Source organism: Molossus molossus, unplaced genomic scaffold (assembly GCF_014108415.1).
Source record: "Molossus molossus isolate mMolMol1 unplaced genomic scaffold, mMolMol1.p scaffold_m16_p_12, whole genome shotgun sequence".
Taxonomy (NCBI): Eukaryota; Metazoa; Chordata; class Mammalia; order Chiroptera; family Molossidae; genus Molossus; species Molossus molossus.
Genome location: NW_023425347.1, coordinates 47506692 through 47526555, shown reverse-complemented (window position 1 = coordinate 47526555; position 19864 = coordinate 47506692). Strand labels below are relative to the sequence as shown.

Below are 19864 nucleotides of genomic sequence, written 5' to 3'. Positions count from 1 at the left end.
TTGTGTTTATATATATTAGCAAAAAGTTACCCAAATATGAAATTAAGTAAATGATTCCATTCTCAGTATCAAATAATATACCTAAAAATTTTTAACAAAAGAAGTGTAAGACTTGTACAATGAAAACTCTAAAGCGCTGCTCAGAGAATTAAAGAACATCTAAATAAACTGAGAGACAGTTCATATTCAAGAATGAGAATACTCACTATTATAAAGTTGGCAATTCTCCACAAATTGATCTATAAATTCGATAGAATCTTTATTGCTAAACACAGCAGGATCACTGGTGAAATTGACAAGCTGATCCTAAAATTCATTTGTAAATTTAAGGGGCCCTGGAAAACGAAAGCAATATTGGCAGGGGGGGGGGGGACAAATTTGGAGGACTCAGACTTCCCTATTTCAAAATATAACTGCAAAGCTTCTGAAATGAAGACTGTGTGGCAATGTCATAAGAATAGATACATACACACCACTGGAATATAACTGAGAGTGCAGAAATAAACCCTTACATTTATGATCAATTTTTTTTTACAGATATCAAGACAATTCCCTGGGGAAAGAAAAATATTTTCAGTGAATGGGATTGGTATAATTGACTATCAACATGCAAAAAATAAACTTAGACTCTTACTTCATACTATGCATAAAAATTCATTCAAGAAAAACATATATCTGAACTTCTTAACTAGCCCTGGCTGGTGTGGCTCAGTTGGTTGGAGCATTGTCCTGTACACCAAAGGTATACGGTTAAAGCCATGGTCAGGGCACATACCCAGATTGCCAGTTCAATCCATAGTCGAGTGTATGCGAGAGGCATCCAATTAATGCTTCTCTCTCACATAATATCTCTCTCTCCCCTACCTTCCTCTCTCTAAAAATAAATAAAAACAAATTTCATAACTAAAATTAACATTCCAGAACTAAATATAGAAGAAAAATGTTGAGACCTGGAATTAGGCAGAGTTCATAGATACAAAACCAAAAGCATGATACATAAAAAACTATTCATAAAATACAACCTTATAAAACTCAAAATGTTTCTCCTTCAAAAGAGACCATTTAAAAAATGAAAAGAGCCCTGGCCAGTTTGGCTCAGCGGTTAGAGCGTCGGCCTGCGGTCCGGAGAGACCCGGGTTCGGTTCCCGCTAAGGGCACGTACTTCGGTTGCAGCTTGTCCCCGGCCCTGGTTGGTCGTGCGGGTGGCAGCCACTCGATGTGTCCCTTCACGTCGATGTTTCTCTCTCTCTCTCCCTTCCACTCTATCTGTACAAAAAATGGAAAAATATCCTCGGGTGAGGATAAAAAAAATAAATAAAATAAAAAATGAAAAGACAAGCTATGGAATGGGAGAAAATATTTGTGATTCATCTATCTGATAAAGAACTTATATACAGATATCAACACTTACAACTCAGTAAGACAAACAACCCACCTTAAAAGTGGGCAAAAAAAAATCTCTATAGACATTTCACAAAAAAAAAAAAAAAAAAATACATTAATAGTTAATAAGCAGATGAAAAGATGCTTACTATTATTATTCATTAGGGAAATAAAAACTAAAGCCACAATTGAAATACCACTTCTGACCTACTAGAATGTCTATAGTGCAAAAGATAGAACGTACTAAGAGTTTACAAAAACACAAAGAAACTAGAACACTCATGGACTGGTGGTTTCCACTTTTTAGAAAGCAATTCAGTTTCTTAACAAAATAGACATACAATTACCATACATGCCAGCAGTTGCACTCCTAAGAATCTACCCAAGAAAAAGAAAAATTTGGCATTCTTAGTAGCATTTTTCATAATACTAAAATTAGAAATAACCCAGATGTCCATCAATTGGTGAATGCACAAAGAAAATATAGTATATTTATATAATAAAATAATACTCAGCAATCAAAAGGAACAAACTACTGATTTATGCTATAAAAATGAGCATCAAACATATCAACCTCATTGAAAGATGGCAGATGAAAATGACTATGTATTGTATGATTCCTTTACATTAAATGTTTAGAAATAAAATTTATGGAGACAGAAAGCAGATCAATGTTACCTAGGACTGAAGGCTGAAGTAGGGATTAACTCTGAATAGGAAGGAAAGAAACTCTTGGAATGGTGAAAATTTCTAATACTGGATTTTGGAAACGGTTATATAGCACTGTTAATTTACTAAAGACATTGAATCATATATGTAAAATAAGGGACTTTTATAGTAATATCCTTAAAGGTATTAAAACATACTGAAGACATGTATATTTGTTTTTCTACCATTTGGTACTTTTCTGCTCAACAATTTTTATACAGTAAACATAAAAACTTTTTAAAAATAAATTTCAGATATAACACATTATTAATGTATTAACTAGTATATGACATCATATATAAATGATGCAAAATATTAGTTTTTAATTTAGGTATGGGCCTTAGAAGCTACATTTTCATTTCTATAAATTTATTCAAACCATAAAGAAACAGTTTACCTTTTTCAAAGCAGGGCAGAAATTAAAGAAAAGCTGGTGGTTATATGTTTTGAATCTTTCAGGAAAATGACAGTTCTGAATTATTTCTTCATCAGAAATCACATGATGATCCAATGCTTTGAGAGTCCGTATACTGTTGACAAGAACATGTCTATATCCTTTTTTAAGGCTTACTGGGCAATCAAACATAGTGAGGGCAATGAGGCTTGGACAGGCAGATAACATGCATACATTCTTTAACTTTGCAAATCCATTATCATGAAGATAGAGAAGTTTTAGGTTCCTTAATCTACTCCAAAATTTGTCATCTGGTAGACATTTTACCTGAAATATTATTAATAATAGTACTTTTAAAACAAATGTAAAATTTCTATCAATTTCATGGAAAATAAAATGCATTAAACATCTTCTAAAATTCAGTATTTTCGCAAATGGAAAATCTCTCACTAGTAAATAAAAACAGAATTTCTAATTGTTCAAATGATGACTAGTATAAAAATATAATACGTACATTAGTTATCTGAAATAAGCTACCTTTATTAGCATAATTTAATTAATAAAAATATATCATCCATTCAGTAATAATTTCTTTGTAATAGACTGACTCTTTAAACTTCTCTAAAATATTTTCTTTACATACCGAATTAAAAAGTCAAATCAAACAATATGATGACACCACACTAATTAAATTAAAGATAAAAATCATAGGATCCTCTCAACAGAGGCAGAAAAAAAACATTTGACAAATTCTACATCCACTTATGATAAAAAAAAAAAAAAACTCTCAAAAATGTGGATATAGAAGAAACATACCTCCATATAATAAAGGCCATATTTGATTAGCCCACAGTTAACCTCATACTCAATGGTAAAACGTTGAAAATGTCTCTAAGATCAGGAACAAGAAAAGAACGCCCACTCTTGCCTCTTTTATTCAACACAATACTGGAAATCATAGCCAGAGCAATTAGGCAAGAAAAATAAATAAAAGGCATCCAAATTAAAATGGAAGAAGTAAAACTGTAACCATTTGCAGATGGAATATTATACAGAAAAATCCTGAAAGACTCCCCCAAAATACTGTTAGAATTAATAAATTAATTCAATAAAGTTGCAGAAGAAACCTTACCCTTTGTAACAGCATGGATGGACCTGGACAGCATTACGCTAAGTGAAATAAGCCAGTGAGAGAAAGACAAATACCATATGATTTCACACATATGTGGAATTTAATGAACAAAATGAACTAACAAGCAAAATAGAGACAGACTCAAAGATAGAGTGCAGGCTGAGAGCTGTTGGGGTGCTGGGAAGTGGAGGGATTGAGCAAAAAAGAAAAAACTCATAGACATGGACAACAGTATGGTGGTTCCCAGGAGAAGGAGGAGAGGTGAAGGAGGGTATAGGGGAGATAAAAGGTGATATAAGGAGACTTGACTTGGGGTGGTGAACACACAATACAGTGTACAGATGATATGTTGTAGAATTGTGCACCTGAAACCTACATAATATTGTTAAACAGTGTCACCCCAATAAATTAAATGAAAAAAATAGTAATAGTGTTTAACTGGTTAAGGAAAAAAAAATCAGTACATAAAAATTTGTTGCATTTTCATACACTAATAGCAAACTGTCTGAAAGAGAAATTAAGAAAACTCCATTTAAAATTGCTCCAAAAATACATAGGGATATATATATATATATATATATATATATATATATATATATATATATATATATCTCCTCACCTGATATTTTTAAATTGATTATTATTTTTTTTTTTTAGAAAGAGTGGTAGGAGGGAGGGAAGGGGAGAAAGAGAGAAACATCAATGTGAAAGAGACACATCCATTGGTTGCCTCCCACATGTCCAGGATTGAACCTGCAACCCTACCATCCTTGTGCTGATGCTCTAACCATGGAGCCAAACTGGTCAGGGCAATACCTGGGAATATTTTAATCAAGAAGGTGAAATACCTGCACACTGAAAACTATGAGACATTAAAAAAAAATTGAAGACACAAATAAATGAAAATATATTCCCTAAGGATTGGGAAAATATTACTTAAAATATCCATACTACCCAAAGCATTCTACAGATTCCATGAAATTCCTATTAAAAAAAAATGCAATGGCATTTTTCACAGAAATAAAACAATCCTAAAATTCGAATGGAATCTGAATAATCAACAAAATTTTTAGTGAGAAGAATAAAACTGGAGGCAACATACTCCCTGATTTCAAACTATATTACAAAGAAATAGTAATCAAACAGTATGGTACAATCATAATACCAGACACATAGTTCAATGGAACAGAATAAAGAGCTCAGAAATAAATGCACAGATGTATAGTGAATTGATTTGCAAGAAAACAGCCAAGAATATACAATAGGGAAATACAGTCTCTTTAATAAATTATGTTGGGAAAACTGGACAAACACATGCCAAAGAATAAAAGGGGACCACTACCTTATACCATATACAAAAAAATAACTAAAAATGGATTACAGACTTGAAGGTAAGATCTGGAACCATAAAAATCCTAGCAAAAAACACAGACAGTGAGTTCTTTGACATCAGAACATCAGTCTTGGTAATATTAGTAATTTTTTTAAAAATCTGAAACCAAAAGACAACAAAAGCAAAAATAAACAAATGAGACTACATAAAAATTAAAAGCTTCTGCATAGCAAAAGAAACTATCACTAAAATAAAATAGCAACCAACCAAATGGAAGAAAATATTTGCAAATTATATATCTGATTTGTAACCATGTAGCGATGTTAAGTAGAATATTGTGGTGATCATTTCACAATATACACAAATATTGAATCATGTTCTATACTTGAAGTTAATATGTTATACATCAGTTATTATGTTATTTTTAAAAAAACTAAGGAGTCAAGAAGTATTCCTAATCCCGACTATGGATTTAAGAAGTAAAATGAACTAAATCACAGTTTATTTATATACTTTTAATTGAAAAATTTTGCTTATATATGAAATTTTGTGTTTCTACAGTATATATTTTTATTTAATTTTAAATTTTTGTTTACACTTTATAGAAAATACAATCTGGGAAACATAGTGTGCATAGATAGTGCTTATTAAATCTAATTTAATTTATATTAAAATATCTGAAATTGCTATTGCTTACCTGATTTCCGTGGAGATCAAGTTTGATTAATTTTATACAACTTTGAAGTGGACTAATATCTGTAATAAAATTGTTTGAGAAGATGCATACTCTAAGAGAGATACAAGATTGCAAATGTTCCATAGATTTTAAATGAAGACCACTGCACTTCACAAAAACAAAATCTTTCTGATCTTCTATTATGTTTTGATTATAGTGACTCCATTCTTCATGACTGAGGAGCTCTTTTATGATAGTTCCATGAAACATCTAGAAAAAATGGTAAATTCCTTTCAAACATCTTTGAAATTAAATTAAATTAAATCTTCCAAAATTAAATCTATATGTAAACAAAAACATTTGCTAATTGATAGTGAGAAAAAAAATGGGTAGAAACTAAGTTAAAATTTTTTAAATCTAATTCCCATAAAATCTATCTCAAAGTATCTGAAATGTCTAACATTTATGTGGTTACAACTCAAAGAGATATTATTGCCCTCACCAATGAACTAACCAGTAAAAGGAAGAATAACTTCCTTTTTCCTAAAATACTTAGAGAAAAGGAAATTCAATGAAACAGTTAATACAAAAACATCACCTCCTGGCAAGACAACTAAATTAAACAAAGAAAGAAAACTATACTTTAGCATACCTTATATAATAATTTTTGTTAAAAGATCTTTTAAATAAAGAAATCATTTGAATTATGAACTCCTAAATCAGGAGAGTAATATTTTTTTTGTGGGAAGGGCTTAAATGAAAATAAGGTGCAATGCAGGACTTCAACTTTTACAAATATTTATTTCCAAAAGAAACAATTAGAATCACATTATACAGTGTGGGGAGAGAGTGGGTTACAATTGTTCACATGGAAAATAATACAATAATGAATAAATAATAATATAAGAATAAACTCTGTTTTACATTCTCACTACTGCAAAACCTACTTTTGCCCCACCCTGTATTTGTGTTTAATTCTATTAGGCAATTAAGATTTAGAATTCTAATAGTTTCAAATTTGACTAAGTTTATCAAAAACTTCTAGATCAGAGCTTTTTGTATAATTTTATATAATATTTTCATATATGTGGAATTTCTCTTACTGTGGGTAATTTCAGCTTTCATAAAAGGCAGTCTCCCAGTGATAGTTTAGAAGATAATATATAGGCTCAAGTGGCAGATCTGAGAGGGTTTGGTTGAGATTAACCACCTTCTTTGCTGGAAAAATTTATTTCTATCATAAGGAGGTAAAATGGGTCAGCATAATCCAAATGAGAATAAATGTGAAAATCCAGACAAAGCCTTTCACTCTTTAAAAGACTGGCTACTTTCACCCTGCTGGTGTGGCACAGTAGATTGAGCATCGTCACATGTACCAAAAGGTTGCTGGTTAGATTCTTGGTCAGGGCACATGCCTGGGTTGCAGGCTCAATCCCCAGAAGGGGGTGTGCAGGAAGCAACCAATTGATGTGTTTATCTCTCTTTCCCTCTCCCTTCCTCTTTCTCTAAAACAATAAAAATATATACATGTTTTTAAAATAATAATAAATAATAAAAAATGGCTACTTTTTATATCCTAGCCAAGATCTAAAACTATAATCCTCAAACTCTAAATATCAATCACCAAAAAAATTAATAAAGAGGAAGATTTTCTGGATCCCATATCATATCTACATTATCAAAGTCTTTGGGCTGTGGGCCAAAAAATGTGTACTCCCTCCTACCCCCACTTCAGAGTTTCCCCTACTAACACATTGAATTACACATTGTGGTACAACTAAGAGATCCAATCTGAATGTACTATTATTTTTAACAAGTAAAGTTTCTTTAGTTCATATACTCGTAATAAAACATTTAGATGAGTACTCGATGTTTCTCTCTCTCTCTTCCTCCCTTTCTCCCTCCTGCTCTATCTGAAGAAAAATGCAAAAATGTCCTCAGGTGAGGATAAAAATATAAATATATCCATACTACTCAAAGCAATCTACAAATTCAATGCAATCTTTATCAAAAATTCCAAAGGCATTTTTCACAGAAAAAGAACAGACAGTCCTAATATTTATCTGGAGCCACAAAAGGGCCCAAATAGCCAAAGCAATTTTGAGGAAAAAGGACAAAGCTGGAAACATCATTAAATTACTTGAGAAAGATACAGTAATTAAAAGAGTATGGCTTTGGCATGAACAAACACATAGATCAGTAGAACAGCACAGATATCTTATAAATAAACCCATGCATATATGGTCAATTGATTTACAGCAAAGAGCCAAGAACACACAATGGGGAAAGAGCAGTCTCTTCAATATACGATGTTGGGAAAACTGTACAGAAACATGCAAAAGAACAAAATGGCCCAGTCAGTGAAGCTCAGTGGGTTGAGCATCATACTATGCACCAAGTGGCCATTGGTTTGATTCCTAGTCAGAGCACATGCCCATGTCGCAAGATCCCCAGTAGGGGGTATGCAGGATGCAGCCAATCAATGTTTCTCTCTCATCAATATTTCTATCTCTCTATCCCTCTCCCTTCTTCTCTCTCTAAAACTCAATAAAACATACATATACTTGAAAAAGAACAAAATGGACAACAATCTTACAGATTAAAGGCTTGATTACTAGACCGGAAATCACAAAACTGCTAAAAGAAAATATAGGCAGTAAATTCCCTTACAACTCCTTGACAATGGTACTTAAATCTGACAAAAAAAGCAAAGGCAACAAAACTAAAATTAAGCAAGTAGAAATACATAAAATTAAAAAGGATCTGCACAGCAAAGGAAACAATAACATGAAAACTCAACATACTGAATGGGAGAAAATATTTGCAAATCATATTTCTCATAAGCGGCTAATATCCAAAATATATAAAGAACATGTACAACTCAATGGCAAAAACAAACAATCCAATTAAAAATTGGGCAGAAAATGAGTAGGCATTTTTCCTAAGAAGATGTACAGATGGCCAACACATACAAGAGATGTTCAATTTCACTAATCAGCAGGGAAATGCCAATCAAAACCCCAACGAGATCTCATTTCACACCTGTTAAAATAGATATTGTCAAAAATACAAGAAATAACTAGTGTGCACTGTTGGCAGAAATATAAATTAGTGCAAAAACTATGAAATAGTATGGCATTTTCTCACAAAATTAAAAACAGAACTACCATATATGATCCAGCTATTCTACTTCTGGGTTGTTATCCTAAAACACTAACTTAGAAAGATATATACACCCTCATCTTCATTATTGTATTACTTAAAGTAGCCAAGATATGCACCCAACCTAAATTTCCACCAACAAATGAATAAAGAAAATGTGACACACATACACACACACACACACACACACACACACACACACACAGAAGACAGAGTTTGAGGGCATTATGTAAATGATATAAGTCAGACCCGGAAAGATAAATACAGTATGAGTTCATCTCTATGTGAAATCTTAAACAAACAAACAAAAATGAACTCACAGATATGGAAACAGATTGGTGATTGCCAGAGGTAGTGTAGGGCAGTGGATGAAAAGAGGAAAATGGATCAAAAGTACAAATTTCCAGGTGTAAAATAAGTTAATCGTTGGAGGTAATGTATAGCATGGTGACTATAGTTAATAATACTATACTGAAAATTTGAAAGTTTTTAAGAGAATAGATCTTAAAATTTCTCACCATGCATTGGCCAGTTTGGCTCAGTGGTTAGAGTGTCAGCCGCAGACTAGAGAGGGCCAGGTTTGGTTCCTGCTAAGGAAGGGCATGTGCCTCGGTGGCAATTTGTCCCCAGTCCCGGTTGGGGTCATGTAGGTAGCAGCTGGCTGCTGTGTCTCTCTCATAGATGTTTCTCTCTCTCTCTTTCTCCCTCTCTCCCTCCCGCTCTATCTGAAGATAAATAAGAAAATGTCCTCGGGTGAGGATAAAAAAAAAGTTCTCATTACAAGAAAAAATAATTTGAAATTATATGTGGTGACAGATTTGAACTAGACTTTTTATGATAATCATTTTTCAATATATGCAAATATCAATCACTATGTTGTACATCTGAAATTAATATAATGTTCTATCAGTTATATTGCAATGAAAATATATCATATAAAAATAACTATGATAGGAAAAAAGATAATGATACACAGGAATTCATGATAAATCCTAATGCCTTCAAACTTGGTATTAACTAAATATCGTAATATAATCAATGGAAGCATTTCATACTATGAAAGCATTAAAACGAAGATTATAAAACACACCAAAAAAGGACTTGATAAACTACCAAGTTATTATTTTTGTTTTAAAATATTTTTCACTGAATTTACAATGTAAAAGGGTGACTTTTTAAAAAATTTATTTATTTATTTTTGTTACAGATGTTTCTCCTTTTCCCCTTACTGGTTTCCCTCACCCTTCCCTCACTGCCCTGTCCCCAGCTTTGTTGTCCATGTCCATTGTTCATGGATACATGCTTATAAGTTCTGTGGTTTATCTCTCCCCCACCATCACCTCTTCTCTAGATTGTCAGTCTGTACACCACTTCCACATCTCTGGGACTATCCCATTCCTCAGATTGTTATGTTCATTACATTCCACAAATAAGTGAGATTATATGGTATTTGTCTTTCTCTGTTTGGCTTGTTTCGCTTAGTATTATAATACTTTCCAGGTTCTTCCATGTTGTCTCAAAGGATAAGAGATCCTTCTTACTTACAGCTGCATAGTACTCCATTGTGTATATGTACCACTGCTTTTTTATCCATTCGTCTACTGATGGACATTTGGGCTGTTTCCAGATCTTACCTATTGTAAATAGTGCTGCTACAAACATGGGGGTACATATATTCTTTCTGATTAGTGTTTCAGGCTTCTTAGTGTATATTCCTAGAAGTGGAATCACTGGGTCAAATGGCAATTCCATTTTTAATTTTTTGAGGTAACACCATATTGTTTTCCATAGTGGCTGCACCAGTCTGCATTCCCACCAGCAGAGTACTAGAGTCCCCTTTTCTCCACACCCTTGCCAACACCTGTTGTTTGATGATTTGTTGATGGTGGCCATTCTGACAGGTGTGAGGTGATACCTCATTGTTGTTTTAATTGGCATCTCTCTGATGATTAGTGATGTTGAGCATTTCTTCATATGTCTCTTAGCCATTTGTATATCCTGTTTGAAGAGGTGTCTATTTAGTTCCTCTGCCCATTTTTAATTGGGTTCTTTGTCTTCCTTTTGTTGAGTTGTATGAGTGCTCTATATATATAGGAAATTAACTCCTTATTTGATATATCATTGGCAATTATGCTCTCCTATACAGTGGGTTGGTTGCCTTTCCATTTTAGTGGTTGTTTCTTTTGCTGTGCAGAAGCTTTTGAGTTTCATGTAGTCCCATGTGTTCATTTTCCCCTTTGTTTCTGTTGCCTTAGGTGATGTATTAGTGAAAATTCTGCTGCGTATGATGTCTGAAGTTTTGTTGCCTATATTTTATTCTAGGATTTTTATGGATTCATGAGTCACATTTAAGTCTTTTATCCATTTTGAGTTTATTCTTGTGTAGGGTGTAAGTTGATGGTCTAGTTTCATTTTTTGTTTTTTTTTTTTTTTGCATGTAGCTGTCCAATTTTCCCAACACCATTTATTAAAGAGGCTGTCTTTACTCCACTGTATGCTCTTGCTACCTTTGTCAAATATTAACTGAGCATATTGCCTTGGGTCCATTTCTGGGTTCTCTGTTCTGTTCCATTGGTCTATATGCCTGTTCTTGTGCCAGTATCAGGCTGTTTTAATTACAGTGGCTTTATAGCTATAACCTGAAATCTGGTAATGTGATCCCTCCAACTTTGTTCTTCTTTTTCAAGATTGCTGTGGCTATTCGTGGTCTTTTTTGGTTCCACATGAACTTTTGAAGTATTTGTTGTAGTTCTGTGAAGTATGTCGTTGGTATTTTGATGGGGATTGCATTGAATCTATAGATTGCTTTGGGTAATATGGACATTTTAATGATGTTAATTTTTCCAATCCATGAACAAGGTATGTGCTTCCACTTTTTCATATCTTCCTCTATTTCTTTTTTCAATGACCTCTAGTTTTCTGCAAATAGTTCTTTTATTTCTTTGGTTAAGTTTGTTCCTAGGTATCTTAATTATTTTGCCACGATGGTAAATGGGATTTTTTTTTCAGTTTCTCTTTCTGGGAGATCATCATTGGTGTATAAGAATGCCATCAATTTCTTGATGTTAATTTTGTATCCTGCTACTTTGCCAAATTCATTTATTAAGTCCAGTAAATTTTTGATGGAATCTTTAGGGTTTTTTACATATAGTATCATGTCATCTGCGAATAATGGCAGTTTCACTTCCTCCTTTCCAACTTGGATCTCTTTTATTTTTCTTCCTGTCTGATTGCTGTGGCTAAGACTTGCAGTACTATGTAAAATAAGAGTGGTGAAAGTGGGCATCCTTTTCTTATTCCTGTTCTTAAGGGAAATGCTTTTCATTTTTGCCCATTGAGTATGATGTTGGCTGTAGGTCTTTCATATATGGCCTTTATTATGTTGAGATATGATCCTTCTATACCCAGATTGCTGAGCATTTTTATCAGAAGTGGGTGCTGGATTTTATCAAATGCTTTTTCAGTGTCTCTTGATATGATCATATGATTTTTATCTTTCATTTTGTTTATGTGGTGTATCACATTTATTGATTTGCGAATATTGTACCAGCCTTGCATCCCTGAAATGAATCCCACACTTGGTCATGGTGAATAATTTTTTTGATGTATATCTGGATTAAATTTGCTAGTATATTGTTCTGGATTTTGACATCTAGTTTCTTCAGGGATATTGGTCTGTAGTTTTCCTTCTTTGTAGTGTCTTTTTCTGATTTTGGAATTAGAATTATGCTGGCCTCATAAAACGAGTTTAGAAGTCTTCCTTCTTCTTGAATTTTTGAAATAGTTTGAGGAGAATGGGTATTAGTTCTTTGAATGTTCGGTAAAATTCCCCCTGTGAAGCTGTCCGGGCCTGGGGTTTTGTTTGCTGGGAGAGTCTTGATTATATCTTCAATTTACTTATTTGTTATTGGTCAGTTCAAGTTTTCTGTCTCTTACCGGTTCAGTTTTGGGAGACTATGTGTTTCTAGAAATTTTTCCATTTCACTTAGATTGTCAAATTTGTTGCCATATAATTGTTCATAGTAGTTGTTAACAATCTTTTGTATTTCTGTGGTGTCAGTTAATATTTCTCCTCTTTCATTTCTGATTTTGTGTATTTGGGTTCTCTCTCTTTGTTTCTTGGTGAGTCTAGCTAACAGTTCATTAATCTTGATCATCTTTTCAATTAATCAGATCTTTGTTTCATTAATCCTTTGAATAGTTTGTTTTTGTTTTTGTTTTTTGTTTTTTTAATTTGGTCTCCATGTCATTTATTTCTGCTCTGATCTTTACTATTTCCTTCCTTCTACTTGCTCTGGGGTTTTCTTTTTGTTTGCTTTCTAGTTCTTTAAGTTGTGAGGTTAGATAGTCTATAAGAAATTTTTCTTGCTTCTTGAGGTAGACATGTAGTGCTATGAACTTCCCTCTGAGAACAATTTTCGCTGCATCCCATAAATTTTGTGTTGTTGTGTGTTCATTTTTATTGCTTTCCAGGAAGTTTTTAATTTCTTCCTTGATCTCCTCAGTAACCCATTCATTGTTCAATAACATGTTATTTAGCCTCCTTGCTTTCAAATGTCTTTACATGTTCTTGTTGCAATTGATTTCTAGTTGCATGCCATTATGATCTGAGAAGATGCTTAATATGATTGCAATCTTCTTGAACTTGTAGAGACTTAGTTTGTGCCCTATCATGTGGTCTATCTTTGAGAAAGTCTTACGTGCACTTGAGAAGAATGTGAATTCTGCGGTTTTGGGGTGTAATTCTCTATAGATATCCATTAAATCCATTTGATCTAGCACTTCATTTAGAGTTTGTTTCCTTGTTAATTTTTTGTCTAGAAGATCTATCCAGTGATGTCAGCATGGTATTGAGGTCCCCTGCTATGACTGTATTGCTGTTGATTTCTCCTTTGAAGTCCTCCAAAAGATTTTTAATATATGTTGGTGCTTCTAAATTGTGTGCATATATCTTTACCAAGGTTATATCTTCCTGTTGGACAGATACTTTTAGTATTATGTAGCTAGTTATGTCTCTAGTTATGGCCTTCACTTTGAAATCTACTTTATCACATATAAGTATTACTACCCCAGCTTTTTTTTTTTTTCCTTTCCATTTGCTTGAAAGATTTTTTTCCATCCCTTCAGTTTCAACCTATGTGAGTCTTTTGTTGTGAGGTGGGTCTCTTGTAAACAACATATATGTGTGTCATGCTTTCTTATCCAGTCAGCCACTCTATGTCTTTTTATCAGAGCATTCAAACCATTCACATTTAAGGTGATAATTGATACATATTCATTTATTGCCATTTTTGTTTAGCATGGTTCTATTTTTCTTCCTATTTCTTCTACTAATTACAGCAGTCCTTTTAGCATATCTTGCAGTGCTGGTTTGATGTTAATATATCCCCTTAGCCTTTTTTGTGTGTGTCTGGAAAGCTCTTTATTTGACCTTCTATTTTGAATGATAGCCTTGCTGGGTAGAGTAGTCTTAAATTCAAATATTTGTTTTTCATGACCTTGATTACTTCATGCCATTCCCTTCAGGCCTGTAGTGTTTCTGTTGAGAAGTCAGCTGAGAGCCTTATGAAGGTTCCTTTGTAGGTAACCTGTTGTTTATCTCTTGCTGCCTTTAGGATTCTCTCTTTGTCTTTAATTTTGGGCATTTTAATTACTACGTGGCTTGGTGTGGCCTGTTTGGGTTCTTCTTACTTGGGGCTCTGTGCTTCTTGAACTTGAATGCCTTCATCTTCACCAAGTTAGAAAAGTTTTCTGTCACTATTTCTTCAAATATGTTCTCTAATCTTGCCCATTTTCTTCCTCTTCGGGGACTCCTATGATGCAAATGTTATTACGTTTCCAGTTGTCCCACAGTTCTCTTAAGCTATCATCCTGTTTTTTAATTGTTTTTTCCTTTTGTTTTTCTGATTGGTTGATTTTATCTACCCTGTCTTCTAATTCACTGATCTGATCCTCAGCTTCCTCTACTCTGCTGTGGTTAGTCCTTCCAATTTGTTCTTAATTTCTGTTATGTCACTTTCATTTCCACGTGGTTGGTTTTCAGTGTTTCTATATCTTTACTCATGGTGCTGATGTCCTTACTTATGCTGTTGAGCTTCCTCAAGATCATGGCTCTGAACTTTACCTCTGTAATTTGCTTAGCTGCATTTCATTGATCTCATCTTTGATAGTTCTCTTGTTCTTTCATTTAGGATTTGTTTTTTTGTTTCACCATTTTGGCTATCTCAGTGGGTTTTGGAGCCTGCCAAATCTTCCCTGTGGGTGCTGGTGTTCTGCTGTTTGTGGCTCCCTCTACTGGATTGCATGAGCCTGGGTGGGCCCATGTTAAACACCCCTGTCAAGTCTTACTTTCCTGAGTAGATTTGCAAGCCCAGGAAAGGTTCAGTTATCCTCTAGCTTTTTTCTGGTGGCTAGTAGTCCCAGTTACTCAGTGCCTTGGAATGTAGCCCTGGTGTTCTGCATAAGAGGATTTCCAGAGGGTGGGATAGATGCTGGTTATTAATGAGCCTCAATTTGCATTTCTTTGCCTCACCTGGAAAAGACTGAATCTCCGAGGGGAAGGAGGGCTGCTGCTTTTCCCCACAGCTTGGGGAAGGAGCACACTGGCCACTGTCCTTTGTGGCCACAACTCAGCAAAAGCACTGAGTGCCCTCCAAATCCCGAGTGTCCCCACAGAGTTCCAATCCTATCTGCCTTTCCTCTGCTGTAGCCTCCAGGAGAGTGGCTGTGGCTATTTTAGCACTCTGTTCTGGCTCTCTGCACTGTGGAGAGGGCTTGGTCTTTATTCCCCAAGGGTGCTGCTCACAGCTAAGACTGCTGCTGTCCCTGGGCTCCCAGCCTGCCACCCTCTTGTGCCTCTGCAGATCCTACCAGTGTCCTTTGTTATATGGTCCTGTCCTGCTGCTTTTCTGTTGCTTTTTTCCAAGGATTTGTCTTTATTTTTGTTGTAATTCACATTTGGTCCTGGGAGATCGTCTGCGTAGTTTCTATTCACTCTGCCTCCATTATTCATATCCTCTATGCCTATCTTGTGCACAGCTGGGTCGTACGGACCTTCCTGGTGCCACACCCTGAAGGTCCTGTGGGTAACTGGATCACATTGTCCCTTTGGGGACCTGGCTCTATCTATGTTGTGGGCTGGTGGGTCGCACAGGCCTCTCTGGTGCTTCAGCGCCCCGCAGGTCCCGTGGATGACTACATGTTGCAGTCCCTGCTAGGTTGCACAGGCCTTCTGGTGCTTCAGCATCCTGCAGGTCCTGTGGGTAACTAGATTGCACAGTCTCTGCTGGGTGGCACAGGCCTCTCTGGTGCCCCCACACCCTCAGTTCCCGAGGGTGGGCAGCTGGATCGCTCCAGTCTCTCTAGGGCTCCAGCTTCCCACTTCTCTTGTAAGCTACTGGATCGCACAGGCCTCTGTGGAGCCCCAGATCCAGCCGCTGGTGTCTGGGGATTGCTGCTGCCCCATGGGGCTCAACTCCTGCTATAGTTTTTGGGGATGGGTCTAGGCTGGTGATCTGTGTTTCTGTTGCCTGGGGATGGATATCTGCTCCCCAGCCTCTATTGCTGGGGGTATATCTAGACTCTGATCGGGCTGCTACTATGGGAGATGGTGTTGGGCTCTGAGCTGTCTGTGGCTTCAGAGACCAGCACCTTGACAGCTCCACTACTGTGCCCCGGTCTGTGTTGACACAAGTGTCCACTGGTCCAATGGTGCCAGGTGTGCTGGTGGGCTCAGGTTGCTGGGCCCTAGCTGCTCCCTCTGCCTCCTCCCAGGGAAGACCCGGGGTCCTCCAAAATGGTGGGACCTCCCTGAGGTACAGGGAGAAGCACCCTGAAGGGCAGCTTATCGTGGTATCGGGCTACTCCCGTCCACAGCATAGGAACATTCTGCTCCGTGGCTCTGTACTGCTGGTGTTTGGTCGTCCACCTTCACATCTACTCACTCTCTCACACTCGCTCACTCTCTTACACACTCATCCTCCCTCTGTTCCTGCCCACCGCCATCTTCAGTAAATCTCCAAGTTATTATTTTTGTTTTAAAATATTTTTCACTGAATTTACACTGTAAAAGGGTGACTTTTATGGTATGTGAATTAATTTTCAATTAAAATATTTATTCTTCTGTGACACTATTAAGAAAGTAGTCAAAATAGTAAAGTGATAAAGAAAGAAGTGCCATGCCAGCACTATTCAAGAGAAATGATAAAAAGGGATAATTTTACAAGAAGGCATGACAATCCTTAATCTGCATGTGCCTAAATATAGCATCAAAATAACTGACACATGCCTGGCCTGTGTGGCTCAGTGGTTGAGCATCAACCCATGCACCAAGAGGTCACCAGTTTGATTCCTGGTCAGGGCACATGCCCAGGTTGTGGGTCAATCCCCAGTGGGGGGCATGCAGGAGGTGGCCAATGGATGTTCTCTCTCATTGATGTTTCCATCTCTCTCTCCGTCTCCCTTCCTCTCTCTCTAAAATAAAAACAGGAAATAAATAAATAAATAAATAAATATATAACTGACATAAAATTGAGACAATTAGAAAAGAGAAATAGATTAATTCACTATTATAGTAGGAGACTTCAACATCCCACTATCAGAAATGGATATATCTCAGAAAGAGAGAGAGAGAGAAAGGAAGGAAGGGGGGGAGGGACGGAGGGAAGGAGGGAAGAAAGGAAAGGAATGTATCCAGCAGGAAGAAAATCAGTAAGGACACAGTTGAAGTCCATAGTACCATTAGCCAACTGGTTAACTGTTGTCTATTACTCCATCCAAAAACAGTATTGTTCTCAAACTCGACTGGAATGTTCACCAACATAGAACACATTCTGGGCCATAAAACGTGCCTTGAAAAAATTTGTAAGAATAGATACCATACAGTGTCTGTTTCAGGCAACAGTGGAATTAAATTAGATAGCAATAATAGAAAAATAACTTGAAAATCCCAAAATACATTAAGATTAAAACATATACTTCAAATAACATATTGGTCAAAGAAGAAATCACAACAGAAGTTTTAAAATATTTTGAACTAAATGAAAATACATCTTTTCAAAATGTGTAGAATGCAGTGAAAGTTAAAGGGTAATTTGTAGCATTGATTTCATATATTAGAAAAGATCTAAAATCAATTAGCTAAGTTTGCACCTTAGGAAATGAAATAAAGAAGAGCAAATTAAATTCAAAGTTAGCAGGAGAAAAGTAAATGAACATATTACAATAAACCAATTGGCAAACAATTAAAACCCTTAATTTTATTATCACATATTTGGAGAAGGGACATATTTTGTCATTATTTCATCCCAAAAGTTTCTATAAACATCTGATTCTATAAAAATTAAATATAACCAGGTCATATAAAAGACTTTTATGATTTAAAAAAAAAAAAAGGCAACAAACTCTTTCCTTGTCTTTCAGACCTTTAGTAAAGGGGATGGGTTGGAAGTATCTCCAAACACTCTCTGGTTCCTCTTACCACACCATAAGAAATCTACTCAAAGAATATCTTTTCCTTACTGTAGTCATTCAGAGTGAATTGAACACTTACACTAAATATCATCTGAGTTTCCTGAAAACATATTCTTTAGTTCCGGTTAACATATTTTTCATGTATTTTAATTTTTAAACCGCTCTCAATTTTTTAAGTTGGTATAATATGACTTTTAAAATAAACAGTCTTAAAATCAGTCTTTCTCATATACTAATTTATGTACTCTGTTGCATTAATATTAACTCCCACCAACAATACTGATTTGCTAGCATATAAACAGCTTTAATATTTTAAAAATTCCAGAACAATTTTTTGGAGGAAACAATGATATCAAGTTGTTGCTATCCTAAGAAAGACTAACATATGACTAGGAATAAATGTAATAAACCATTTTGCCATTTTTTAAAAACTAGTATTCTATATTCCAAATATAAAGTACATTTAGGTTATTCAGATTATTCAGTTAAATAGTCTGTCACATTTCCCAATCATTTTGGATAGGTAAAAATGTTTCATATTGTGTTTTATACTACCTCATGCAACATTAATTTTGTTTCTCATTCTTTATTACACATCAGAATAACTAGAATAACACAAATTCGCAGGCCCCATGGCTTACCTACTAAATTTTATCTCCACAACTATGGGGCCAGATAATTATACTGCCCACCAAGGAAAGCTAAAAACCATTGCATTTCACATCTCCTCCTCTGCCTACTTAAAAGCCTGCTTACCAGTTGCTGACAATTTTAAACATGAGCATTAAAGCAGAATCTAGGCCCTGGCCAGTTTGACTCAGTGGTTAGATGTTTGGCCTGCAGACCAAAGAGTCACAGGTTTGATTCTGGTCAAGGGCATGTACCTGGGTTGCGGTTCAGTCCCTGGCCCTGTTTGGGATCATGCAGGAGGCAACCAGTCAATGTGTGTCTATCACATCAATTTTTATCTCTCTCCCTCTCCCCACCTCCCACTCTATCTGATGATAAATGGAAAAATATCCTTGGGTGAGAATTTAAAAAAAAGCAAAATCCAGGCACTTTTGTTCCTTTTAGATTTTGATAATTTTACAATTATTTTGTGAAATGTACATACAAATGTAGCCCTGGCCAGTTTGGCTCAGCAGTTGAGTGTCGGCCTGCGGACCTGAGAGTCCCGGGTTTGGTTCCCACAAAAAAAAAAAAAAAAAAAAAAAGTACATACAAGTGTATATATTATCAAGTTCAAATAATAACATAATATTCAAAAGGCAAATTTAGTTTCAGTACAGTAACACGTTAGAGAAAGCGTTAAGGTTCCAATTACAATTTCAAAAAAGTTATGTAGTTAAAAAGAAATCAGTATCATTGTAAGAAAATCTCTCATTAGTTTGTGTCAGCGTAAGCACTAATTTTAAATTATCATATGTTTTAAAGCACACTGTGTAAACCACGTCTTTATGATACACAATGTACATCAATTAAAAATCTCCTTATTATTCCCAACCTTTTCCAGTAAGGGAAAAAAAAAAAATGGTGGCAATTGGGAGTTCCTAAATAGCAGCAGAGTAGGTGGAAGCTACACTCAGGACCAAACTGGAAGTGAAC

At 35.2% G+C, this 19864-nt stretch overlaps 1 protein-coding gene across 1 annotated transcript in view; it reads right to left on the bottom strand.

Moving 5' to 3' along the window:
• The window catches only part of LRRIQ3 (leucine rich repeats and IQ motif containing 3), a 103689-nt gene extending 97793 nt beyond the window's left edge, over positions 1-5896 (bottom strand). Inside the window, exons 1-2 of the mRNA XM_036256784.1 lie at positions 5648-5896; positions 2489-2812 (exon numbers count right to left, since the gene is read on the bottom strand). Of these exons, the coding sequence (XP_036112677.1) occupies positions 2489-2812; positions 5648-5896 (573 nt within the window). The remainder of the gene's footprint in view (positions 1-2488; positions 2813-5647) is intronic.
• Between the last annotated feature and the right edge of the window lie 13968 nt (positions 5897-19864).